A 27,967-nucleotide genomic window follows, 5' to 3' on the forward strand; every position below is an offset into this window, starting at 1 on the left:
CTCTTATTTTGAAGGCGCTAAGAGCGCAAGTGATGACACGTTGGAGTGGAGCGGATGTTTTTGAAAGAAGGTAAATAAAGCGGTCCTCGTGTAAACTGGAGCTTCCGTGTTTGTTATTTTGTAGTTTCATACAGTATAGGCGACATTTATAAACCCTCGGTTACACTTTTTTAAATAGATTCAAGTAAAAGTATATTGAATAAAACATGCTTGAAACTAAAATATCAAGAGTTGCAAAGCTGTGTCATCAACACTCGCAAGTATAAAACTGCTTTTTCAAAGTAATAATTTCTTATTTCAAGCATGATATAAAAAATCATGACTTTGACACAATTGTGTCTCATAATTAAAACAGATGACAGCCAAATGGACTTTGCTGTTTTATTTTCAATGAAACAATAGAAAAGATGTACTCTTATAGTAGTACAGTTGGCACAGTACAGTAAACTGACAGTTAATATTTAAACATTTGGACATTTGAAACAATTTTGAACAGAAATAGTTCATGCACATTCAGATAAATAAATATATATATATATATATATATATATATATATATATATATATATACACACAGTATATTCCTTGCGCACTAATTGACTGAAAGAGCACGCACTTGGCGCGATGATGTCATGTTATCGATGGACAAAATGCCTTTTTAGACAATATGATTTGCCTGAGCGGCTCGTAGACCCCGAGAGTAACAAGCGGTTGCCTTGTTGCCTTTCCATTAAGAAAAATAAACTAGTTTTTAGTATAAGTTTGCTGGTTTCAAGAAATGTAATGTCGAGCGCATATCATTATGTCAAGATAATGGCACTAGCATTTACTTAATTTAAGAATATTTTTCAACATACTGAGAAAAAAGGTCTCATATTTGTTTTTTCTATCAAGAAACGTGCACTTGTTATTAGTGAGAATTAGGGCTGAGCGATATATCGATATACTCGATATATCGCGGGTTTGTCTCTGTGCGATATAGAAAATGACTATATCGTGATATTCGAGTATAAGTTTGTCTGTAAAAGAGTGTTTGTGTCCATTTTGTGTTGAGCTATTAAAATAAGCATAATGTTTAATACACAAACATTTGCATTAAGCAAACATACCATTCAGTCCCATGATAGTATTAAAAAATAAATATAAAATATAAAAAAATAATCTGTCTAAGGTGCATTTATTTAAGATAAAAAAAACATCAATGTACCTGCAATTAATTGTGACTACCGTACTTTCCGGACTATAGGGCGCACCAGATTATTAGGCGCACTGCCAATGAATGGTCTATTTTTTATCTTTTTTCATATATTAGGCGCATTGGATTATAAAGTGCATTAAAGGAGTCTTTTTTTTTTTCTAAATGGAAAACACTTCCTTGTGGTCTACATAACATGTAATGGTGGTTGTTTGGTCAAAATGTTGCATAGATTATGTTTTACAGATCATCTTCAGGCCGCTTTCTGACAGTCGCTTCCGGATGTGCCGTTTTGTGGGCGGTCTTATTTACGTGGCTCAGCGTCTTCTCCCCGTCATTTTTGTTGTAGCGGTGTAGCGTGCAAGGACGGGAGTGGAAGAAGTGTCAAAAGATGGAGCGAACTGTTTTAATGACATTCAGACTTTACTTAAATCAATAACGGAGCAGCATCTCCTCATCCGGAAACAACCACACCGGAAATGTGTCCCGTGAAAAACTCGAACAACTCTAATAACTAAAGTTCCTTGGGTGAATAATAAAAAACTCACTACACCGGTATGTTTTAGCGCTTTCATGGCGAGTTTACTGACAGATATAAGTAAGAACTTTACACTACTTCGTATTAGAAATGGCAACAGCGGAGGATGAATGTCCCATAACAAGAAGATAGAGAAAAAGAAGAAGCTTATCGACTACGTCGTCGACACGGACTACAAAGGCGAACGTGCGCAAATTTTTTAGGATTTATGCAGATCCCAAATACAGATCAGCAGGTACCAGAAGGTAAAAAAAGTTGCTTTTGCATGATATTGCGAAACAAAACGCCAGATAATATGTCTTACCTTATACACACACCATAATAATACTCGTATGTTTAATGCGTTAATTAACAAAGTCGTACTAAAACATTTTGATGGATTTTTGAGCGCCGTGTGTAATGTTGTATATTTTATATTTTGGAACATTTAAAACGTTGGTGTTGTTTACTTGAGACCCATCATACTGCAGTCTACAAGTATCTCTTATGTTTGACTGCCATCTCCTGGTCACACTTATCATTACACCATGTACCAAATAAAATAGCTTCGAGGTTGGGTATGCTCAAACAAAATGATTCCTTACATTAGGCGCACCGGGTTATAAGGCGCACTGTCGAGTTTTGAGAGAAAAAAAAGATTTAGTCCGGAAAATACGGTAATTACAGGTTTCCTACAGAGAAAATACAATTAAATGTGATTGTGAATCGTTTGACCACCCTAATAATCAGGTGTACATCAAGCATGTGAAGGTTCTGCATATTTAAACATTAAAATTCCACAAGGATATGCCTTTTTTTTTTTTTGCCACACTGCCTATTTGCATTTTTACCCCCTCCGCTTTGCTCTTTACCAAAAAACTTTCACTCCCACACTTTGGTCCTACCTTCCTTACTCGCCTTCTGCTTGCTGCTCATTTTTAAATCTATGAATTTCTCAAACATAATTTCTTTATTTTTCCGCGCCTCAGGGAGACGTTCTCGTTCCAGTCCATCGTTCCTTTTTTTTTCTGCCTCCACCACTCGTCACCTCATTTACTCTCTTCTGTGTGAGTCTGGCGGACATGTGGAAGTCGGTGTGTCTGAGTGGGAGCGATGGGGGTTGTTGTTGTTTTGTGTGCCAGTGTGTGTGTGTGTGTGTGTGTGTGTATGTGTGTGTGTGTGTGGGTGGGTGTGTTCTTGTATTTCTACCCTTTTTGAGACATCAACAAGGAAAAGTACCTTCCATATGAGGACCGGTGAACAAGTTAGGACATAAATCATGGTCCCAATACGGGAAACCATTGCATCTAATAGAAAATGTCTCATTTGCACCCCTGGTGGTGAAATCTATCAAAATGAGGGTGGTCCCAAAAAGGAGGGATTTTTCAAATTGACTGAGTGTCGGTTTTAAAAGTGCTCCCCCTTTGATCAACATATGAAATAAGTGTGTGTAAAAATTTGAAGTGCTCCCTATCTGGCTAACATATGTAATAACAGTGGCCTGCTCAGTGGCCTAGTGGTTAGAGTGTCCGCCCTGAGATCGGTGGGTTGTGAGTTCAAACCCCGGCCGAGTCATACCAAAGACTATAAAAATGGGACCTTTTACCTCCCTGCTTGGCACTCAGCATTAAGAGTTAGAATTGGGGGTTAAATCACCAAAAATGATTCCCGGGCACGGCCACCGCTGCTGCTCACTGCTCCCCTCACCTCCCAGGGGGTGAGGGTGATGAGTCAAATACAGAGGATAATGTCACCACACCTAATGTGTGTGTGACAATCATTGGTACTTTAACTTTAACAAGTGTGTATAAGAAATTGAAATGTGCCCCCTTTGGCCAAAATTATTTAAAAAATAAAATAAATATGTATATAGAGACATACTGTAATAACTTCAAGTAAATAATGAAGATTAGAAACCAATTACAAACAAAAAAATATATATTTTTGTTTTACTAAAAGCAGTCTTTTTCTCACAATGTGTCGTCTTCTTTCTTATAAAATTGGGAACAATTTATCATATTATTTCTGTTTATGTAATATTGCAACATTTCCTTGTAAAATTATTACTATTTTAATGTAAAATTATTTCTTTTTTAATGCAAAAGGGTGACATTTGTCATATGAAATTCTGACTTTTATCACACTATTGCCAATTGTTTTTGTTGTCCTTGTAAAATAATGACATTTATTGAGTAAAATTATGACTTTGGTCATAATTTTGCCAAGTAAAATTCCGATTATTATTATTATAATATCGCCCACATTTTTAAGTTTTCCTATAAAACTGTGGCTTTTGTCTAGTAACATTACGACTCTTTTCGTAAAAAAATGCCAACATTTTAAGCTTTTTCTTGTAAAACTGTGACTGTTATTGAGTAAAATTCCAACTTGTGTCATAATATTGCACAAATGTTCGGTTTTCCTTGTAAAATTTTGACTTGCGTTGAGTAAAATTACGACTTTTATTATATCACTGCCAAAATTTTACGTTTTTCTTGTGAAATTGTGACCTTTTTCTTGTACAATTCCAACTCATTTTTCACAACAAGCTTTTTTATATTTGCATAGTATGTGTGTATTGTTTCTGATTCTGATTCTGATTATTAATGTTGTAAATACAAATCTTTATATATCCAGAAAGGGTGGTCCTAAAAGGCTAGGCATTATTCGGTCTCAAGAAGGTAACAAATACAAGAATGTGTGTGTGTGTGTGTGTGCGTGTGTGCGTGTGTGTGTGTGTGTGTGTGTGTGTGTGTGTGTGTCAGGTGGAGAAGAGTGCCAAAGCCAATGTCATTCCCAATCCAGTCATGACCATAGGAGATGTACTGCGACGCCTTGTTCCTTTTAGAATCCCTACCGTGGAATTAATGGCGCCCCTGAGAGAGCTCTCTGCTCCTCTGGATGAACATATTTCATCCCCAAAACACCGCATGCTTCCGGAAGATACTCGTTCCCTTCCCTTTTCTGAGAGCCCAGCAGAAAAATGTCAGCGCTGTCCATGAGCACATTCTCCGCAGTCCATTCTTCAAAGAGGAGGTGCGACAAAGCGAGACATTTCATCGGAATCTCTGCCCTTACAAAAGTCATCGAGCAGAAATTCAATATAAAGTTATTTCAGTTTCATGCCATCTCTTCCAAAGTGGTCGCAGGAGTGAACCAAAGTCAGTATCAGGACTCGTTCCCGTCAGAGCTGGAGCGAACATCTGAAGGCGAGCACTCAAAGCCCAGCTGTTGATTGTCTTGGTGATACTGATATCGGACGAGATTATCGACAAAAAACAGTTACCACTCCACTTTAACCTGAAGACAGTATAAGTCATGTTTATAATAAATATGTTAGTGTTTTTCATACCTGCCATTGTTCTCTATTTGACTCATTTTACTTGACCAAACCTTGACTAGCATCCCCCGAAAAATAAAATAAAATAAAAATAAAAATGTTTTATTGCTTTTGGTATCGCATCGGATCAATATCGGTATCCACCCATACTCAAGGCTCCGATATCTGTATCACATCAAAAGTGAAAAAGTTGTACTTAGCGGTTGTACCTGGCTTGTTCTTACTCAGTGTGCAAAATGTTGAGCTTTGTTTTCCAGTGATATCAATACTAACCGGCCTCAAACTATTAAATATCACGTAGGGTTGTACGGTATACCGGTATTAGTATAGTACCGCGATACTAATGAATCATATTCGGTACTATACTGCCTCTGAAAAGTACCAATCCTGTAACGACTTGGTATCGGATTGATACCCAAATTCATGGTATGATCCAAAACTAATGTAAAGTATCAAACAACAGAAGAATAAGTGAATATTACATTTTAACAGAAGTATAGATAGAACATGTTAAAAGAGAAAGTAAGCAGATAATAACAGTAAATTAACAAGTAGATTTATAATTCATTTTCTACCACTTGTCTTTGTTTGTTTACTTACCGTATTTTTCGGAGTATAAGTCGCTCCGGAGTATAAGTCGCACCGGCCGAAAATGCATAATAAAGAAAGAAAAAAAACATATATAAGTCGCACTGGAGTAGAAGTCGCAATTTTTGGGGAAATTCATTTGATAAAACCCAACAGCAAGAATAGACATTTGAAAGGCAATTTAAAATAAATAAAGAATAGTGAACAACAGGCTGAATAAGTGTACGTTATATGAGGCATAAATAACCAACTGAGAATGTAACATATTATGGTAAGAGTCATTCAAATAACTATAACATATAGAACATGCTATACGTTTACCAAACAATCTGTCACTCCTAATCGCTAAATCCCATGAAATCTTATACGTCTAGTCTCTTACGTGAATGAGCTAAATAATATTATTTGGTATTTTACGGTAATGTTTTAATAATTTCACACATAAGTCGCTCCTGAGTATAAGTCACACCCCCGACCAAACTATGAAAAAAACTGCGACTTATAGTCCGAAAAATATGGTACTACTAAAAGACAAGTTGTCTTGTATGTTCACTATTGTATTTAAGGACAAACTTGCAATATAAAACATATGTTTAATGTATCCTAAGATTTTTTTGTTAAAATAAAGCCAATAATGCAATTTATTGTGGTCCCTTTTCTTTAGAAAAGTACTGAAAAGTATCTAAATAATTTTGGTACCGGTATCAACTAGAGAAGATCGGCTTTTGTGATCGGCACCAAAATACATTAATTAGCAATGGCTGATCACATACCTTTTCACAAAAATCTGGCATACTGATTTGTGGCGGCACATAGGCTCCAGCGACCACGAAAGGGACAAGCGGTAGAAAATGGATGGATGGATGGACATCCCTAGTAATCAGAATATCAGATGTAGCAAAATTGACTTTTATTTAAAACAACTCTTCGTCAATCCAACAGAAGTTTGATCTTCAATCAATCAATCAATGTTTACTTATATAGCCCTAAATCACGAGTGTCTCAAAGGGCTGCACAAGTCGCAATGACATCCTCGGCTCAGATCCCACATCAGGGCAAGAAAAAACTCAACCCAATGGGATAACAATGAGAAACCTTGGAGGGGACCGCAGATGTGGGGACCCCCCCCCTGGGCGACCGGTGCAATGGACGTCGAGTGGATCTATCATAATATTGTGAAAGTCCAGTCCATCGTGGATCTAACATAATAATCTTATAATAATATAATAATCTTAAATGCTCCAAAGATTTAACTGTAGTTGCCGAGTGTACAGCATGATCCACAAAGGCATATAATTGGCAAAGGCATTAACAGTCGTGGCTGTAGGTAACCCTACTGGCTGATGAACTCCACAATCATTTGAAGTATCACAAGTGGACAGCTGTATCTCACTCTGTATGCGCTGTAAAGTGTTGCTTGGGCTACTGAGTTGTTACTGTTCTGTATAATAACAGCATATATTATTATTAAAAAATAATAAAAGAAAAGGAGCTTTAACACAACAATGCAGTAAGAGCAACAAGGAAAGCAAAATGAATGCTGGTGTTGAAAATATAAATATAGAAAAGATTTATTTCTGAAAATATAAATATAGAAAAGAGTGATTTATTATATGTGTGTATTATATGTGAACGTCACATTTTTTGGCTGCCACAACAAAACATTTTTCTCTACAAGACCCTAGTTTCCACTTACAAGGACATTATACTGCCAATTGGTGTTGGAGGAAGAGTATACCACATCACATGTTGGATTCAAAATGGCTAAATAAAACACATCCAAAAGTTCAGATGGCAACTTTCAACTTTTTTTTGTTTTTAGACTCAATATGGTTCCAAAGAGCCAAAATAGCCAAGCTAAATAAAAAAAATGCATGCCTAACTGCACTTTTTTTTTAAATAAATTTGCCAAACTTTCACAATCATTAAGAGAGACAAGAACACACGCTGTTTTTTTTTTTTTTTAATGAGAATTTTAAAGGTGCGGCTAATGGGGAGTCACTGTTTTAGCCTCCAAAGCCCTCTAAGACAGTGGTTCTCAACCTTTTTTCAGTGATGTACCCCCTGTGAAATTTGTTTTAATTCAAGTACCCCTTAATCAGAGCAAAGCATTTTTGGTTGAAAAAAAAGAGATAAAGAAGTAAAATACAGCAATATGTCATCAGTTTCTGATTTATTAAGTTGTATAACAGTGCAAAATATTGCTCATTTGTAGTGGTCTTTCTTGAACTATTTGGAAAAAAACATAGGTTTTTATTTATATTTATAAAGGATTTTTGAATAGTTGCTATTTTTAGAATATTTAAAAAAAATCTCACGTACCCCTTGGCATACCTTCAAGTACCCCCAGGGGTACGCGTACCCCCATTTGAGAACCACTGCTCTAAGACAACTTCAAAACCCTTCATCAACGTTTTGTATACACGCTGCAAGTCTATATATAATGTAATAACAGACACGTTCATAACAATATGTAAAATTTACCGTATTTTGATCATTTTAATCAATTACTGGACTGACTTCTTCCGCGCATTGATTTCCGTTTCCAAAGCAGCGCACTTCTGACTTCCAACAATATGTTCCTACTTCTGGATAAAAAAACGCTTGTGTGTGTTCTAATCATGGCAGACTAGGTAATAAACAACGAAGACGACTATTTTCGGACAAATGGGGATTCACAATCTTATCTTCTTGAATCTGAACGTACTGAGGATGAACTACTGCTTCCAGAAGCGAGCACGGAAAAGAGTGAAACGTTGGAGCAGAGGGAAGCCACTCGTAGCTGCAAAATGTGGAATTTGGAGACAAGCTATTTCGACATAAATGGTGTGCTTACCCAAAATAAACCAGAAAAAATGTCTTCCGCCAGCTCGACGAAAGACACAACTGTCCATCAAGTGAGTCACACTTTATATTGATCATGATACATGCAGCACGTCATGCGTGTTATCATAGCTAAAGTACATACGCTGTCTACAAACCCAACATGAAATGTTGGCTAATACTTTATACTGTAGATACTGTAATTGGATTGTTCATGTTTTTCAGTCAGTACAGATTGGCAACTTATCGCCTTGTGTTGTGTATTACAAACCCAAACGCGTTTCGTGCTGATGTAGAAGCCAGCTTTTCTCTTGCTGTAGCTAGCTTTTATGGCTAATACTGTAACGACGGGGTCGCATTTTACTTTGCGGATCGTTCTCCGAAGATACAGCAGGAACTCCGGAGGTGAGACATTGATTTATTGTCCATGAAATCATGCAAAAATACAAAAAAGACAGAAAAGCCTGCTGATGGCGGGAGAGCTATGGCGAAGCTTAGCACAGGAACAGGAATCAAACATCGTAGAAAATACTTGACGAAGCGGGTTGCATGGAAGCAAATAGAAGACGTCGTCACTGTTGCGTAGTGCAAACAAGGAAGCCAGAATGATTATGGCGAAAAACAGGAATAAGTAGCTCTCTGATTAGTGCCAAGGAGCAGGTGAGCGTCACAGACAATAATCAGAGGCAGGTGAAACTAATCTGCAGTAATGGCAACTAAAACACAAACCCAAGGGTGCTGAAAACAAAACAAAGAGAACAAAACATGACCCGGGCAAAGGATCATAACAAATACCGTATCTGTATGTTTACTCTTACAGTAACAATGTTGCTACAGCGTGGTTATCATACAGGTTACGGGACGGGACGTAAATGAAGTATTGGTGACGGTTTTGAATGCATTTTTATTGAGATTTAGAGATAGTATACAAACCCTGTTTCCATATGAGTTGGGAAATTGTGTTAGATGTAAATATAAACGGAATACAATGATTTGCAAATCATTTTCAACCCATATTCAGTTGAATATGCTACAAAGACAACATATTTGATGTTCAACCTGATAAACATTTTTTTTTTTGCAAATAATCATTAACTTTAGAATTTGATGCCAGCAACACGTGACAAAGAAGTTGGGAAAGGTGGCAATAAATACTGATAAAGTTGAGGAATGCTCATCAAACACTTATTTGGAACATCCCACAGGTGAACAGGCAAATTGGGAACAGGTGGGTGCCACGATTGGGTATAAAAACAGCTTCCCAAATAATGCTCAGTCTTTCACAAGAAAGGATGGGGCGAGGTACACCCCTTTGTCCACAACTGCGTGAACAAATAGTCAAACAGTTTAAGAACAACGTTTCTCAAAGTGCAATTGCAAGAAATTTAGGGATTTCAACATCTACGCTCCATAATATCATCAAAAGGTTCAGAGAATCTGGAGAAATCACTCCACGTAAGCGGCATGGCTGGAAACCAACATTGAATGACCGTGACCTTCGAACCCTCAGACTGCACTGTATCAAAAACCGACATCAATCTCTAAAGGATATCACCACATGGGCTCAGGAATACTTCAGAAAAACCACTGTCACTAAATACAGTTCGTCGCTACATCTGTAAGTGCAAGTTAAAGCTATCCTATGCAAAGCGAAAGCCATTTATCAACAACATCCAGAAACGCCGCCGGTTTCTCTGGGTCTGAGATCATCTAAGATGGACTGATGCAAAGTGGAAAAGTGTTCTGTGGTCTGACGAGTCCACATTTCAAATTATTTTTGGAAATATTCGACATCGGGTCATCCGGACCAAAGGGGAAGCGAACCATCCAGACTGTTATCGACGCAAAGTTGAAAAGCCAGCATCTGTGATGGTATGGGGGTGCATTAGTGCCCAAGGCATGGGTAACTTACACATCAGTGAAGGCACTATTAATGCTGAAAGGTATATACAGGTTTTGGAACAACATATGCTGCCATCTAAGCGCTGTCTTTTTCATGGACGCCCCTGCTTATTTCAGCAAGACAATGCCAAGCCACATTCAGCACGTGTTACAACAGCGTGGCTTCGTAAAAAAAGAGTGCGGGTCCTTTCCTGGCCCGCCTGCAGTCCAGACCTGTCTCCCATCAAAAATGTGTGGCGCATTATGAAGCTTAAAATACGACAGCGGAGACCCCGGACTATTGAACGACTGAAGCTCTACATAAAACAAGAATGGGAAAGAATTCCACTTTCAAAGCTTCAACAATTAGTTTCTTCAGTTCCCAATCGTTTATTGAGTGTTGTTAAAAGAAAAGGTGATGTAACACAGTGGTGAACATGCCCTTTCCCAACTACTTTGGCACGTGTTGCAGCCATGAAATTCTAAGTTAATTATTATTTGCAAAAAAAAAATAAAGTTTATGAGTTTGAACATCAAATATGTTGTCTTTGCAGCATATTCAACAGAATATGGGTTGAAATTGGATTTGCAAATCATTGTATTCCGTTTATATTTACATCTAACACAATTTCCCAACTCATATGGAAACAGGGTTTGTAGATTGCTCCCATTAGCCGCATTGCTAGCTACCTAAAACGAGATGATGTTAGAATGCAAAAAAAAAAAAAACTTTAGTCTTTTTGTCTATTATGATGATTGTGAACGATTCCAAAATTCCCCCCAAAAAGTGCAGTTCCCCTTTAAGAGGCTCCACATGTATTCCTCCACTCACCTCCAAGGCTTTCCTCTTGCTGTTTAGCAGCTTGGAAATGTCCCGTGCCACTCTCTCCACCAGGTCCTTGGGGTTGTTCCTCTTGATTTCAAACTGGCTTTTCTTCTCGTTATAAATCTGCAAAGAAGGGAGATCAAAAGGGAAGCGTGAGTCAGATTACGGTAGACCCTGGTTTTGTTTTAAGAGGATAAATAATTTAATCAGAGGGGAGCAGCGTGCTTGTTCAGGAGGCAGCACACAAGATGGTAAACATGATCCGCGTGTCCCGTAAGCCTCAGCGCTGTAGCGCAAGCAAACACGAGAGCGCCACCTTAACGGCAGAGCACTTAAGAGGCCAGCAGCTGCCGGCCACCAATTCAATCAACAATAACTGACTCTTCTTGCGATTGCATGCACGTGTACCAAACCTAACCTGATACACTAAACTGGGACCAAGACAACAATCCTTCATTTCATTCCAGACAGTGTTTTCTAGGACAAACATATTATCTTGGTAATAGGGAAAGTAAAGCATACTGGAGTAAAAGACAACATTAATGAAGTGGAAACAGGAAGTATGACTTGACTCAGGAAATAATAAAAGCATGCACTAAGGTTTGTGTTGATATCGTATCAAGTTAATATGGTTGATATCGTATGAAGTTAATATGGTTAACAGGTATCAGCCAATATACACTTTGGCCTTTTTTCACCATAAGAACTTTTCACATTCACCCGGGTAAATAAAGTACCCCCTTGTGTTTCCACCAAAAACTACCCAGGTAGATTTAGTTCTTCAGGAACTATTTTTAGTTCATAGGAGCGAGGTGGGACTTTTGGAAGTTCCCAGGAGCCTTAGAGGGGTGGGCTGTGCTGTTGAACGCTATTGGGGTGTTTCTAAAACTTTGTATTCAAAGTGTTGGAATAATTGTTTGTAAGTTATCACAAAAGAAATGTTGTATTATGAATGCTGTATTTCGAGGCCTAACAAAAGGATGAAGTCTCGTGAAACGCCACTGTGATTTCAGCACGGACAGATGGCAGGATGTGCTCAACTCCTGGAGGAACTCTCTTTGAAGTGTTAAACGAACTCTCTTTGAAGTAATTCACAAACTCTCTTCCAACTATTTGGTCAACGCTATTTACGACACGCTGCCCTCTTGAAGTCACTGTGGACAGGAGACGGGAGGGGTTGTCCATTGTCCTCCAACACCTGCCCCAGCTGGATCCAGGAAGAGCCAAGCCCGAGAAGTCCTCTTCTTGGACTTCAAAGCGACCGAAAACAATGACTGTTTTACATACCTCCCTATTCCTATTGTGACATATGTTGGTGCGTGAACATGGAACATCTGAATTAAAAGAGGAGAGGAGAACCTTCTTCGTCAGAGCGTGCTAAGACACTGTAAGAGGTTACAGGTTGAAGCCGTCTCTCCTCAATTGAGTCCAAATTGAATTCTGTCTCTGTTTGATTCCTTGCCTTTTGTCTTGTGTAACAGATGTCCTGTGTTTGAACCTGACACAGACTCTTTTAGTTTTAGACTTAGACAAACTTTATTAATCCACAAGGGAAATTGTACCACACAGTAGCTCAGTCTCAAAGGATGGAAAGGGTAAGGATGGGAAGGATAATGCAGGTATTAAGTAGACTAAAAATCTACCATAGTAGCAACATCAAATAAAAACATACATGCAATGTTTACATATTATATATACAGTATATAATATATACTGATATATTATACTATATTTTTATATAATATATACAATATATAACAGTTACCATGTACAATATTACAGTATTTGTAACAGCTGCAGCATAAAATAGAGAGTAGATCCAGCAGAAAATAGACATTATAAATAAAGAGAGGTAGCTAACATAGAAGCGGTCAGGTATCATCTATTGCTGTATGGCGAGTGATTATACAGCTGGATGGAGTGCGGAATGAAGGAGTTCTTGAATGGAACACAGTGGGAAGGAAGCTGAAGGAGCCTGTTGGAGTATGAGTCCCGCTGTCCCTCAATTGTCAGGTGGAGTGGGTGGGCAGGATTGTCCATGATGGCCAGCAGTTTGTCCAGTGTCCTCCTGTCCCTCACTGACACAAACGCCTCCAACTGTGTGCCAATAATTTGGCCGGCTTTCCGGATCAGTTTGTCAATCCGGTTTAAGTCCCTTTTGCTGGTGCTGCTCCCCCAACAAACCACTGCAAAGTACAGGGCACTGGCCACAACAGACTGAAAACAGATCTCCAACAACTTGCTGCACACATTAAAGGACCTAAGCTTCCTCAGGAAAAAAAAGAGTCTGTTCATGCCCTTCTTGTATGCAGCTTTGCTAAAACATATTTACAGAGGAATGCAAAGTATTCAGCATGACTTCGAAGCAGCACGGCGAGCTGCTCACTAAGACTACGACTTCGTAGTTTGAAGAGAAATGTGAAATAAAGGAATAGTGGAATGAAGGGGAATCATATTAAATATTAAATATTGAATGTATTACATGCTGTAAAAGTAATTAGTGACACATGTGTGTAGTTTTTCCACTCAACCCAAGTTAACCGAATGTGAACGCTAGAAGGCTAACGCTAAATCTAATGTGTTTGTGTTGTCCCTGTGACAAAAACACTGATATTTATTATATCCATTTTCCACCGCTCGTCTCTTTCAGGGTTGCGGGGGGGTGCTGAAATGGACCAAAACCCTCGTGAATTCATAATTTACTGAGAGGACCACTTTCTTACTGTTTGGACACTGTGGACATAAGCCTGACTTTTGATGTCAACTTTGGTACACTCGGTCTTTAAATCATATTGTTTTATATAGAGATGTCCGATAATATCGGCCTGCCGATATCATCAGCCGATACATGCGTTAAAATGTGATATAGGAAATTATCGGTATCGTTTTTTTAATTATCGGTATCGTTTTTGTTTTGGTTTTTTTAATTAAATCAACATTAAAAACACAAGATACACTTACAATTAGTGCACCAACCCAAAAAACCTCCCTCCCCCATTTACACTCATTCACACTCATTCACACAAAAGGGTTGTTTTTTTTCTGTTATTAATATTCTGGTTCCTACATTATATATCATCCATCCATCCATTTTCTACCGCTTATTCCCTTCAGGGTCGCGGGGGGCGCTGGAGCCTATCCCAGCTACAATCGGGCGGAAGGCGGGGTACACCCTGGACAAGTCGCCACCTATATCAATACAGTCTGCAAGGGATACAGTCCGTAAGCACACATGATTGTGCGTGCTGCTGGTCCACTAATAGTACTAACCTTTAACAGTTAATTTTACTAATTTTCATTAATTACTAGTTTCTATGTAGCTGTTTTTATATTGTTTTACTTTCTTTTTTATTCAAGAAAATGTTTTTAATTTATTTATCTTCTTTTATTTTATTATTATTTTTTAAAAAGTACCTTATCTTCACCATACCTGGTTGTCCAAATTAGGCATAATAATGTGTTAATTCCACGACTGTATATATCGGTTGATATCATTATCGGTTGATATCGGTATCGGTAATTAAAGAGTTGGACAATATCGGAATATCGGATATCGGCAAAAAGCCATTATCGGACATCCCTAGTTTTATATATTATTGCTTTTTATTTCATTTACTTACACTTTAGTAAAGAAAATATGGCATAATAGTGCCTGTTTATTTACATGGCATCAATGTAGAAATATACTGTACCACTCCTCCATACTGTATGTAATCAGCCTGATTTTGTTAAAACTACCCTGAACTGTGAAATGAGGTGGAAACACAAAAAATACTAGGAATTATAGGTTCCAGGAATTTAAAGTTCCTGAACTTTCAGTGTAAAAAGGCATGAGGGACCAAGAAGAGAAACACTAATTCATATGAGAAAAACATTAAATATGTTATTTTTACTGTCAAATTCTGGCAACTGAGCTGCTAGTTTTTTGTTTTTTTCTTGGCTTCAGTAGACTGCTTCAAACATAGCCAAACTAACAGTACCAGCAGAGCATACGGACTAGAGCTGGTTTAAAGCGGGGTGAACATGACAAGTTAAACATACCCTGACAAAAAAGGTTCAGTGACATCATGACAGATGAGGTTTGCTGTGTCAGCAGAAAGATGGGAGTCGACATCTTACACACAAACTACTAAGGAGGTCTGGGGACACATTTGCAAAGGCCAGCACAATTTCGTAAAGAATTACATTTGGTCTAAGTGATGAAAACAAAGACACCGTTTGATCATTCTCTATCAGGCTGAAAGCTGGGCAGGCAGCCATTGGCCAGCTGAGCTGGCACATCAGGTCCCGGAGGTTTAGACCACGCCAACCAAGCGCTCTGACGAGATTTGCTGTCTTATTCTGGCCGAGTCATGAAGGATCAGAAATTGTTTTTACCTTCAAAATAGACTTTGAAGAGGTCCTCATGTCAAACTGTGACGGTAAGTTAAATACCACTCAGACAGACATCAGTTGTGTACGTCAGATTAAGTACAGTACGTACACCAGCATTTAGTAGAGTACATACATCAAGTACAGTGCATACTTGACATCAACATACTTGATGTAGGCACTATACTTGATGTGTGTACTGGACTTAGTGTGTCTAATGTTACTACTCGATGTGCATACTGTACTTGATGTTATTTTATTGTCACACTTAAAGGGGAACATTATCACAATTTCAGAATGGTTAAAACCATTAAAAATCAGTTCCCAGTGGCTTATTATATTTTTCGAAGTTTTTTTTTTAATTTTACCCATCACGCAATATCCCTAAAAAAAGCTTCAAAGTGCCTGATTTTAACCATCGTTATAAACACTCGTCCATTTTCCTGTGACGTCACATAGTGAAGCCAACACAAACAAACATGGCGGAAAGAACAGCAAGCTATAGCGACATTAGCTCGGATTCAGACTCGGATTTCAGCGGCTTAAGCGATTCAACAGATTACGAATGTATTGAAACGGATGGTTGTAGTGTGGAGGCAGGTGGCGAAAACGAAATTGAAGAAGAAACTGAAGCTATTGAGCCATATCGGTTTGAACCGTATGCAAGCGAAACCGACGAAAACGACACGACAGCCAGCGACACGGGAGAAAGCGAGGACAAATTCGGCGATCGCCTTCTAACCAACGATTGGTATGTGTTTGTTTGGCATTAAAGGAAACTAACAACTATGAACTAGGTTTACAGCATATGAAATACATTTGGCAACAACATGCACTTTGAGAGTGCAGACAGCCCAATTTTCATCAATTAATATATTCTGTAGACATACCCTCATCCGCACTCTTTTCCTGAAAGCTGATCTGTCCAGTTTTGGAGTTGATGTCAGCAGGCCAGGGAAGCTAGGGTCGATAGGGGGTTTAGCTCGCTCGTCTGCGGGAACAAACTGCCGCCATTGCCTGCCGTGCTAGCGAGGTACTTTGTCCCTTAATTGCTCACACATTCCGGCAGATTCAATGGGGGTCTGGCGGCAGATTTCTTTGACTTTATCGTTGGAAATGCATCTGCTTTGAGTGTCGCAGGATATCCACACATTATTGCCATCTCTGTCGTAGCATAGCTTTCGTCGGTAAAGTGTGCGGAACAAACGTCCAATTTCTTGCCACTTTCGCATCTTTGGGCCACTGGTGCAACTTGAATCCGTCCCTGTTCGTGTTGTTACACCCTCCGACAACACACCGACGAGGCATGATGTCTCCAAGGTACGGAAAACAGTCGAAAAAAACGGAAAATAACAGAGCTGATTTGACTCGGTGTTTGAGAAAATGGCGGATTGCTTCCCGATGTGACGCCACGTTGTGACGTCATCGCTCCGAGAGCGAATATTAGAAAGGCGTTTAATTCGCCAAAATTCACCCATTTAGAGTTCGGAAATCGGTTAACAAAATATATGGTCTTTTTTCTGCATCATCAAGGTATATATTGACGCTTACATAGGTCTGGTGATAATGTTCCCCTTTAACTTGATGTACACTACCGGCCAAAAGTTTGGACACACTAAAGGCATCAAAACTATGAATGAACACATGTGGAGTTATGTACTTAACAAAAATGGTGAGATAACTGAAAACATGTTTTATATTCTAGTTTCTTCAAAATAGCCACCCTTTGCTCTGATTTCTGCTTTGCACACTCTTGGCATTCTCTCGATGAGCTTCAAGCACACCTGTGAAGTGAAAACCCTTTCAGGTGACTACCTCTTGAAGCTCATCGAGAGAATGCTAAGACTGTGCGGAAAAGTAATCAGCACAAATTAAGGTCTGGAACTGCTGGTCAAATGGTCCTTTATTTTAAATCCTTCACTGTGTGCCCAATGACCAACGTAAGAGCTATTGAGCAAGCATACAAGATAAACGGCACATTAGAATACGTTGTACTTAAACATTGAACATGTATGCATTTGAAACAAATTACACAACTGCAACAATTTACCTTGTTTTCCTTTCAACTGGCGCGAGAATCCTTTTAACTGTTAGTTTTCTAATTCACCTTTACATATAGTTTTTACCGTAGTGTCGTCCTAAACGTAACATTGAAAAGCAACAACTTCCTTTTCCGTTTTCCTTCGTGAGTTCCTTAACACAATAAAAGCATATCCACTTGCACAACCTTCAACATAACAGTCATATATTACACAACTAAACATGAATACATTTACTAAACAGCATTTAACAGTTGTCCCTTACAGTGGCTATTTTGAAGAAACTATACATGTTTTCAGTTATTTCACCTTTTTTTGTAAAGTACATGTGTTCATTCATAGTTTTGATGCCTTCAGTGTCAATCTACAATGCAAATAGTCATGAAAATAAAGAAAATTCATTGAACGAGGTGTGTCCAAACCTTTGGCTTGTACTGTACACACTGTACTTGATGTATGTACACATTGTACTTTATGTACATGCTGTCTTTGATGTGTCCCATGTATGTACTGTACTTCATGTACATACTCGATGTGCATACTGTACTTACTTAATGCACTTACTCGCTTAAGGCACAAGTATACTTTCCGTGACTGTCAGGAACTCACATGGTGGTAGTTAGCGTGACCCCAGGATGTAGAGACAGGACGTGACGTGCAGGTAGGTAATAAGAGGGTTTTATGAATAAAAAGAACCAAAGGCACACCATTAATATTTGTCACAAGAGACAAGGAACTAGGGCTGGGCGATATGGCCTTTTTTTAATATCGCGATATTTTTAGGCCATGTCACGATACACGATATATATCTCGATATTTTGCCTTAGACTTGAATGAACATTTAATGCATATAATCACAGCAGTATGATGATTCTATGTGTCTACATTAAAACATTCTTGTTCATACTGCATTAATATATGCTCATTTTAAACTTTCATGCAGAGAGGAAAATTACAACTAAGTCAATTTAGCAAAACTGTATTCATTAAACAGTTATTAAGTAGTGGCACAAACATTCATGTCATTTCAAAACAGAAAGTGCGAGATTGTCAGAGACATTTTAAAACAAGCTACGAGTGCACTTTTGTACATGATGTCACTAAGAGGACATACCAAAACAACACTAAATTAAAGTGCACTTTTTGTACAGAACGCCACTACAATAGTTCAAAACAAATAAAGTGCAATTCTGTGCATGATGTCACACAAAATATTTCAATAACTGTCAAATAAAAATGAGCTGCATAATAGGAAATCAAATAGTGTATGTCCTTCACTATGTGGTAGATTCCTGCGGACGTTATGTCCTTCTGTTGTTGAATTTTGATCTGGAAATGGTTGCTTGGGCATTTTGTGGGTGTGGCACCGAACGGAGATGTTGACATGCGGAGTTTCAAGCACTCCTCATTCTCTAGGGGGTGACTTTTCAAATGATGCTACATATTAGCAGTGCTGCTACTTTTTGTAGCAACGCTTTTGCCCCACACTTGACAAATTACGGTTGACTGTTCGACATTTTGCCGCTTGAAGCCAAACCACCGCCAGATGATGGACCCCCTGCTGTTTTTCTTGGGAATTAATTCTTCCTTCATTTGTTACCAGATTTGCACCTTCTCTCTCTCATATTACCACTCGCACCGCACCGTTAGCACCACAGCTAAGGTTACCCATGCCGCTACCTCTCTGCTCCGCGAGGGCGTATGACGTTGCAGTATGTGACGTATGTACAAACCCCGTTTCCATATGAGTTGGGAAATTGTGTTAGATGTAAATATAAACGGAATACAATGATTTGCAAATCCTTTTCAACCCATATTCAATTGAATGCACTACAAAGACAAAATATTTGATGTTCAAACTCATAAACTTTTTTTTTTTTAGCAAATAACAATCAACTTACAATTTCATGGCTGCAACACGTGTCAAAGTAGTTGGGAAAGGGCATGTTCACCACCGTGTTACATGGCCTTTCCTTTTAACAACACTATATATTTGGGAACTGAGGAGACACATTTTTTAAGCTTCTCAGGTGGAATTCTTTCCCATTCTTGCTTGATGTACAGCTTAAGTTGTTCAACAGTCCGGGGGTCTCTGTTGTGGTATTTTAGGCTTCATAATGCGCCACACATTTTCAACGGGAGACAGGTCTGGACTACAGGCAGGCCAGTCTAGTACCCGCACTCTTTTACTATGAAGCCACGTTGATGTAACACGTGGCTTGGCATTGTCTTGCTGAAATAAGCAGGGGTGTCCATGGTAATGTTGCTTGGATGGCAACATATGTTGCTCCAAAACCTGTATGTACCTTTCAGCATTAATGGCGCCTTCACAGATGTGTAAGTTACCCATGTCTTGGGCACTAATACACCCCCATACCATCACAGATGCTGGCTTTTCAACTTTGCGCCTATAACAATCCGGATGGTTCTTTTCCTCTTTGGTTTGGAGTACACGACGTCCACAGTTTCCAAAAACAATTTGAAATGTGGACTCGTCAGGCCACAGAACACTTGTCCACTTTGTATCAGTCCATCTTCGATGAGCTCAGGCCCAGCGAAGCCGACGGCGTTTCTGGGTGTTGTTGATAAACGGTTTTCGCCTTGCATAGGAGAGTTTTAACTTGCACTTACAGATGTAGCGACCAACTGTAGTTACTGACAGTGGGTTTCTGAAGTGTTCCTGAGCCCATGTGGTGATATCCTTTACACACGGATGTCACTTGTTGATGCAGTACAGCCTGAGGGCTTAGCTGCTTACGTGCAGTGAGCCCTTTGATGATATTACGGACCGTAGATGGTGAAATCCCTAAATTCCTTGCAATAGCTGGTTGAGAAAGGTTTTTCTTAAAGTGTTCAACAACGTGCTCACGCATTTGTTGACAAAGTGGTGACCCTCGCCCCATTCTTGTTTGTGAATGACTGAGCATTTCATGGAATCTACATTTATACCCAATCATGGCACCCACCTGTTCCCAATTTGCCTGTTCACCTTTGGGATGTTCCAAATAAGTGTTTGATGAGCATTCCTCAACTTTATCAGTATTTATTGCCACCTTTACCAACTTCTTTGTCACGTGTTGCTGGCATCAAATTCTAAAGTTAATGATTATTTGCAAAAAAAAATTTGAACATCAAATATGTTGTCTTTTTAGCATATTCAACTGAATATGGGTTGAAAATGATTTGCAAATCATTGTATTCCGTTTATATTTACATCTAACACAATTTCCCAACTCATATGGAAACGGGGTTTGTAAGAAGGTGCGCTTGTTTTATCTCTCTGTGAGAAGGAGAGACAAGAAGGAGTGAGAAACGCCTGTAGTGTAATGCCCGCAGTTAAAAGCAACTGCAAGAGAACGTATACTTGAATATCACGATAGTAATTTTCTATATCGCACAGAGACAAACCCAGGATATATCGAGTATATCGATATATCGCCTAGCCCTACAAGGAACCAGTGCCGCCTTCCTTTCAACACTGACAGATAAACCCTACTGATTAATAGTCAAAGGCAAGTGAGTCCCCTGATCACTAATCAAGAGCAGGTGTGGAGAACAGGGCCAACAAACAGTGGTGAAGTCACTGCAAGACATAATCAAAACAGAAAGTGGAACGATAGAGGGCAAGACAGGAAGAAAGACTATAAACACAGGAAAAACCGTCACGCAGATCATGACATTTGACATGCATATAATGTACATACAGTATGTACATCAAAGGAGTACACACAACAAAGTGCTTTTTTCAAGGTGAAAAAGTAATCAATAGATTTTTAATAAAGCAGAAACCAAGAGAGCATTTGTGTCCGCTTCAGTGAAGAACCAAAGCAACCCTTTGACTCCTTCAAGCGGTCAAAAGAAAAAGCATGTCCAATTTGTTTAGAAATCAATATTCATTGAGGTAATGTGTTGTGCAGTGACTCTGCCTCTCAGGGAGATTCATTGCAGCCACACAAGCATCCTTTCTTCCAGCTGAAGAGCCGCAGACAGAAAATACAACTCCGAAATAAATAGCTATGAATATAATAATATAATGACACCATGAGGACGAACGAGAAGCGTCCATGAGTGCTACGTCAACAAGAACAATCACACATGCAAAGACGTTTCGATTCATGGCAGCCATGTTTTTCCTTTCATATCCTGCTCAAGTTCGACTGAACAAATTCTGCAACACGTCTTGAAGTTACTGTCCGTTTTTTTGCAGAGTTGCGCGGGAAATTTCAAGTTAATACAACTTATGGCGTCAAACTATGGGTTGTATTGTTTTTAGGGATGCCAACGGTAACGCTTAACGCATGTGATTAATAAGAAATTATCGCGTTATCAAATATTATATATGATTCCTGAGCGCGGCCACCGCTGCTGCTCAGTGCTCCCCTCACCTACCGGTGGGTGAACATGGGGATAGGTCAAATGCAGAGGATAATTTCATCCCAACTAGTGTGTGTGTGACTATCGTTGGAACTTTAACTTTAAATATGAAGAAAATTGATCATATTCGGGTTAAGGCTTAACCCGGCATACGCGTGCATTGGTACACGGTCTGTGATCACGATGAGACTTTAGAAAAAACGGAGATAACTTGTTGGTATTGCATCGACAAACATTCTCATCATCGGCGCACATCAAGTTTAAAATGCAATCTGAAAGCGAAACACATACTCAAATATGGCGCTGAAAGCATGAATGCTACATCTACAACAAGCAGAGGAGAACGCTATGCTGGCGGTTTACATGTGTCAATGTTGTCAACAAAAGTAGCACAATTAATTTAAACATATGCCTTTGCTAAAAAGACAGCCACAGCATGTAAACCACTTAACAAATGTGAAAAGTCCTGCAAGAAGATAATAATAATAATAATAATAATAATAATAATACATTTTAATTATAAGGCGCCTTTCTGGGCACTCAAGGACACCGTACAAAATCACAACAATAAAATTTAAATTGGATTAAAAAAAACAACAACAACAACAACAACAAAGAGAAAAGAAAAGATGATTACAATGAATAAGCAGTCAGGAATAGGTGTGTTTTGAGTCTTGATTTGAAGAGGGATATTGAATCTAAGTTGCGAGGATGCCTTTCATATCACCACAGCTAATCCGTCGTAAAACAACTTGGAGAGGCACAATAACTGTCATGTGGGGGTCGCAGCTTGCTGCGGGGTTGTTCTTCCATCGCAAAAGACGCTCCGGACGACAGCGTGAAGGTAGGGTTGGTTTTATTAACATAAATAATCCTTGGATTTATTCATATAAATAATCCAAACTACCACAAACGCAAAAAATACAAGAAAAAAAAAGGCAAGCGTGCCTAAAACACAAAAAGTTACTCTTTAACAGAAACTAGGACATGGACATGGAAACTTACTTGGTCAGAATCAGATTTAAGCCGGTGTGATATCAAGACAACAAAGGCAGAAAGAGTGACTGGCAAAGGCAACTTAAATAATGCCTCTGATTAGCGCTCGGGAAGCAGGTGAGCGGTCGAGCACTAATCAGAGACAGGTGAACACAATGAGTGACCATGACAACCAAAACAAACTCACAGGAGCACAACCAAGTACTAAAGCAGTCCAAAACTAACAGAAAATAATTAAACAAACATGATCCGGACCACGGATCATGACAATAACAACAAGGATTAACCAACTGTACTCCACAAACAAGAGCATCAAGTTGCAACTACAGGCTGAATGTGAATGTATGTTGCTTACTGGAGAACTTTGGACATCTGTAAGTAGTCACAACGAGCTGCGGCTGCATTGTATCAAAAAAAGAGATCAGCATTGTCATTTGTAGAGTTAAACAAGTGTGTTTGCTTAAACAACTGGTTAAACTAAAGAAAAGTAAATGGTGCACTATGTTAGGTTGTTTATGAGTGCCTGTACTACATTGTCAGTGTAGTTCAGTTGAAATTATTCCGGACATGCATACCAGATTACATTTGTGCACAAACTAAGGTTGACAGTTTTAATTTCAAAATGTCCCAAAAGGAGTAGGAAGAAGCAGAGCTTATTAAATTACACCCCTTTCCACATATCACAACAATTCTCAGAGCAATGTAAATATAATTGTGTTCCATCCTTGTGTTCAATATACACCAATTAAAGGTTTTACACATTGGGTCTCAAGGCGAACCCTCAGGACGGAATGTGAACACACCCACGCCTACACAGATTAACCCAAACCCGACCTCCTGGCCCAGCTTCCTTCACACATCCCACTGCCCCCAACCATCCAGGCAGATTGGACCAACAAAACTGCTAGCTCTGTAAGTTTTGGCACTTCAAACAGTCCTGTTTGTCGTGTCGGTCACATCTCGATATCTCTGGACCAAGATTGATCATTGCAAAGGCCCAGACTGACCTTTCCCAGAGAGAAATGGCTACTGAGCCCAGAGCTCCATTTAGCACCACCAGCAGGCAGTTGTGGTCTGGCAGCCCAGACCCTAACTTGGGAACAGTGAAACATGCAGAACACACCCAACCCCCAGCAGCCAGAGGCCCAGAGAAGGCCAGATTTACTTGCAAAGTTACCTGCAAAGACCACAGCGCAGCCACGTCCATCCCAAAGTCCAACCCAAAAACCCAACAATGCAACACAAAAATGTAAGCACTCTATGATCATTAAATAACATTTTCACCATCACTTATATCAATTAATAGTGCATGATTGTGGAAAACATTTGTTTTATTAAAAAAAAAAAAAAAAAAAAAAAAAAGGGAATTTAAAGCATTTTTATCATCATTTTCAATATGTCTCATAGTATTAGGAAAAAAAAAGTGGTTCAAAAAATAATTACAAAAGTATTAGGGGTGTGGGAAAAAATCGATTCGAATTCGAATCGCGATTCTCACATTGTGCGATTCAGTATCGATTCTCATTTTTAAAAATATTATCTTTTTTTTTTTTTTTTTAATTAATCAATCCAACAAAACAATTCACAGCAATACCATGACAATGCAATCCAATTCTAAAACCATACCTGACCCAGCAACACTCAGAACTGCAATAAACAGAGCAATTGAGAGGAGACACAAACACGACACAGAACAAACCAAAAGTAGTGAAACAAAAATGAATATTATCAACAACAGTATCAATATTAGTTACAATTTCAACATAGCAGTGATTAAAAATCCCTCATTGACATAATCGTTAGACATTTATAAAAATTAAAAATAAAAGAACAATAGTGTCACAGTGGCTTACACTTGCATCTCATCTCATAAGCTTGACAACACACCGTGTCCAATATTTTCACAAAGATAAAATAAGTCATATTTTTGGTTCATTTAGTAGTTAAAACAAATTTACATTATTGCAATCAGTTGATAAAACATTGTCCTTTACAATTATAAAAGCTTTTTACAAAAATCTACTACTCTGCTTGCATGTCAGCAGACTGGGGTAGATCCTGCTGAAATCCTATGTATTGAATGAATAGAGAATCGTTTTGAATCGGGAAAAAAATCGTTTTTGAATCGAGAATCGCGTTGAATCGGGAAAAAAATCGATTTAGAATCGAATCGTGACCCCAAGAATCGATATTGAATCGAATCGTGGGACACCCAAAGATTCGCAGCCCTAAAAAGTATTTTACCATCCCTTACATCGTTATTGTTGCATTATACTGTAGACAGATTTTATACTCATATTATTCAGTTCTGTGCTCATAACATACCTTATGCAATTGTCGATTGGTAACTGTACCTTGATTGCAATATTATTGCAAAGACTTGATTCTTAACATACTTATTACTGTCACAAAGTTTTGAGAAAATCAATGACTTACAGTTCGGTAAAACATTTAAAAATCATTCTGACCACTACATTGCATGTGTATCCAAATATTTACTTAAGCAAATTTTATTCATGCAAGCGAATAAAACCTGTGATTAATCATGATTAATCACAGTTCTAATGTGTGATTGATCTGATTAAAAAAAAAAAAAAATCACTTGACAGCCCTAATTGTTTTATACTACAGTCGGCGTAAATATTCTGACAGATGTTCACTTCGAGGCCCTGCGATGAGGTGGCGACTTGTCCAGGGTGTACCCCGCCTACCGTCCGAATGCAGCTGAGATAGGCTCCAGCGACCCCCCCGCGACCCCAAAAGGGACAAGCGGTAGAAAATGGATGGATGGATGGATGAATGGATGTTCACTTCGATATGTTCAAGCAATAGTTCAAGAGTAGTGTCAGGGTCTGAGTGGTTTCTTCCTGTCCAGCGCTTTTACTTTTGTTTAATTTCCTGTTTTGTGGTTTGCTCTGCAGTGACTTTAACCCTGCTCCTGAGCGCTATTCCCCTCACCTGCCTCTGATTAGTAATCAGGAGACCCCCCTGCCTCTGATCACAAATCAGAGGGGTTTAAATGCCAACCTTGCTTCACAGACAGGGCTGGATCATTTAAATTGTACTTGCATAGTAGCTTTCCTTATGCACAATCTTGTTGTTTTTGTATTATTGTGAATACATTTTGACCTACATGCCGTCTCCGCATCTTGGGGTCACGAAAACCCCAACTATGCGGAATCGGAACGAGTAAATTAGTTAGCTCATACAAACCAATACTATTGTTAGAGTAGCACAGATGTTAGCAAGCAGGCTATTTTCTGCTTCACAGTGCATAACTTCACAACTTTTGACTTGAGGAGACAAATTAGTATTAAGGCTGCAGCTATCGATTACTTTAGTAATTGAGTAATTTATCGATTAATTTGTTCACTTAACTGAATAACTGGATAAAACACCCTATAGCTTCAAATAGTATTTTAGAGGAAATATTTGAAATAAAGATTGTTCTGCTTGTCATAAAATTAACTATTTTGTTTAAACAAATGCATCATCAACATTGAAATTGCACTTTTAATGTGTGCATTAATTAAAAAGAAAAGAAAAACCTTCTCTGCTGTTTGCTAACACATAGATTACATCACCCACACACCGACATTCTCATGTGTGCTCTATTGCAGGCTGTGCAGAAACTATGTCTGCATGTTTTAAGTTCTTGGGACTCCATGCGGCCCAGATGTTATCACTTTTTATTAGTTACACCCATTATACGATTAATCGAAGTGACAATATAATTTGAAGCATTTTTTTTAATCAAATTAATCAATTAATCATTGCAGCCCTAACTAGAATCACATAGGCGTATACAGTCGTGGTCAAAAGTTGACATACACTTGTAAAGAACATAATGTCATGGCTGTCTTGAGTTTCCAATAATTTCTACAACTCTTATTTTTTTTATGATAGAGTGATTGGAGCACATACTTGTTGGTCACAAAAAACATCCATGAAGTTTGGTTCTTTTATGAATTTATTATGGGTCTACTGAAAATGTGACCAAATCTGCTGGGTCAAAAGTATACATACAGCAATGTTAATATTTGCTTACATGTCCATTGGCAAGTTTCACTGCAATAAGGCGCTTTTGGTAGCCATCCACAAGCTTCTGGTTGAATTTTTGACCACTCCTCTTGACAAAATTGGTGCAGTTCAGCTAGATTTGTTGGTTTTCTGACGTGGACTTGTTTCTTCAGCATTGTCCACACGTTTAAGTCAAGCCATTCTAAAACCTTAATTCTAGCCTGATTTAGCCATTCCTTTACCACTTTTGACGTGTGTTTGGGGCAGAGCCGGCCCAAGGCATAAGCGTACTAAGCACTTGCTTAGGGCCCCGCGGCCACCAGGGGGCCCCCAAAAGCAATTAACAAAAAATTATTATTTTTTATTTTTTGCATGTACGAGTCTGACTGATGATTTCTAAATGATCAAAGATATATTATTGTACAAAAACACAATTTTAGGTCAACATTTTTGCACATTGCTGTTTCAGGTTTTTGTTACCAAAAATAATAAAGTGAATCAGAATCAGCTTTATTGTCCAGTTATGTTTAACACACATGGAATTTAACTTCAGTAGACTGCGCTCTCTTTGTACAAAGTCAACATTAAATATGAACAATTAACTAAAAATATAAACTAGTAATTAAAGACTAATATGTACAAGACTGATGAGACAAGATGACACTTTTACTGTAAATACAAAGCTTTATCACTTGGACTGTTCAACCCCAGGCCACTCTTGTAGCTGAATGTTTTCTACATTTTAAGATTAGGAACCATATGTGGCACTCTGGACATCATTCGTTCATTCATTGGTATTATTTATGTTCTTAACTGGGCCACCCCCATATCTTTATAAATGACATGTCATTTGTAAAGACATGCCAGGCTGACAATAGGTTAATGTAAACAACACTGCCAGAGCCGCAATGAGTTTATATATTATTTATATATTATTGGCAGAAATAGAGGGCCCCAAAATCAAATTTTGCTTAGGGCCCCATGGAGGCTTGGGCCG

General features: G+C 38.6%; 1 protein-coding gene across 3 annotated transcripts in view; it reads right to left on the reverse strand.

The window, feature by feature from the left end:
• Positions 1 to 27,967, reverse strand: part of cacna2d2a (calcium channel, voltage-dependent, alpha 2/delta subunit 2a) — a 629,987-nt gene that overhangs the window by 450,102 nt on the left and 151,918 nt on the right. For all 3 annotated transcript variants that reach the window (XM_061932344.2, XM_061932346.2, XM_061932343.2), the window contains exon 3: positions 11,177 to 11,293. In XM_061932344.2, coding sequence (XP_061788328.1) covers positions 11,177 to 11,293 — 117 coding nt within the window. The remainder of the gene's footprint in view (positions 1 to 11,176; positions 11,294 to 27,967) is intronic.

The sequence above is a fragment of the Nerophis lumbriciformis genome, linkage group LG38 (assembly GCF_033978685.3).
Source record: "Nerophis lumbriciformis linkage group LG38, RoL_Nlum_v2.1, whole genome shotgun sequence".
NCBI classification, from domain to species: Eukaryota; Metazoa; Chordata; class Actinopteri; order Syngnathiformes; family Syngnathidae; genus Nerophis; species Nerophis lumbriciformis.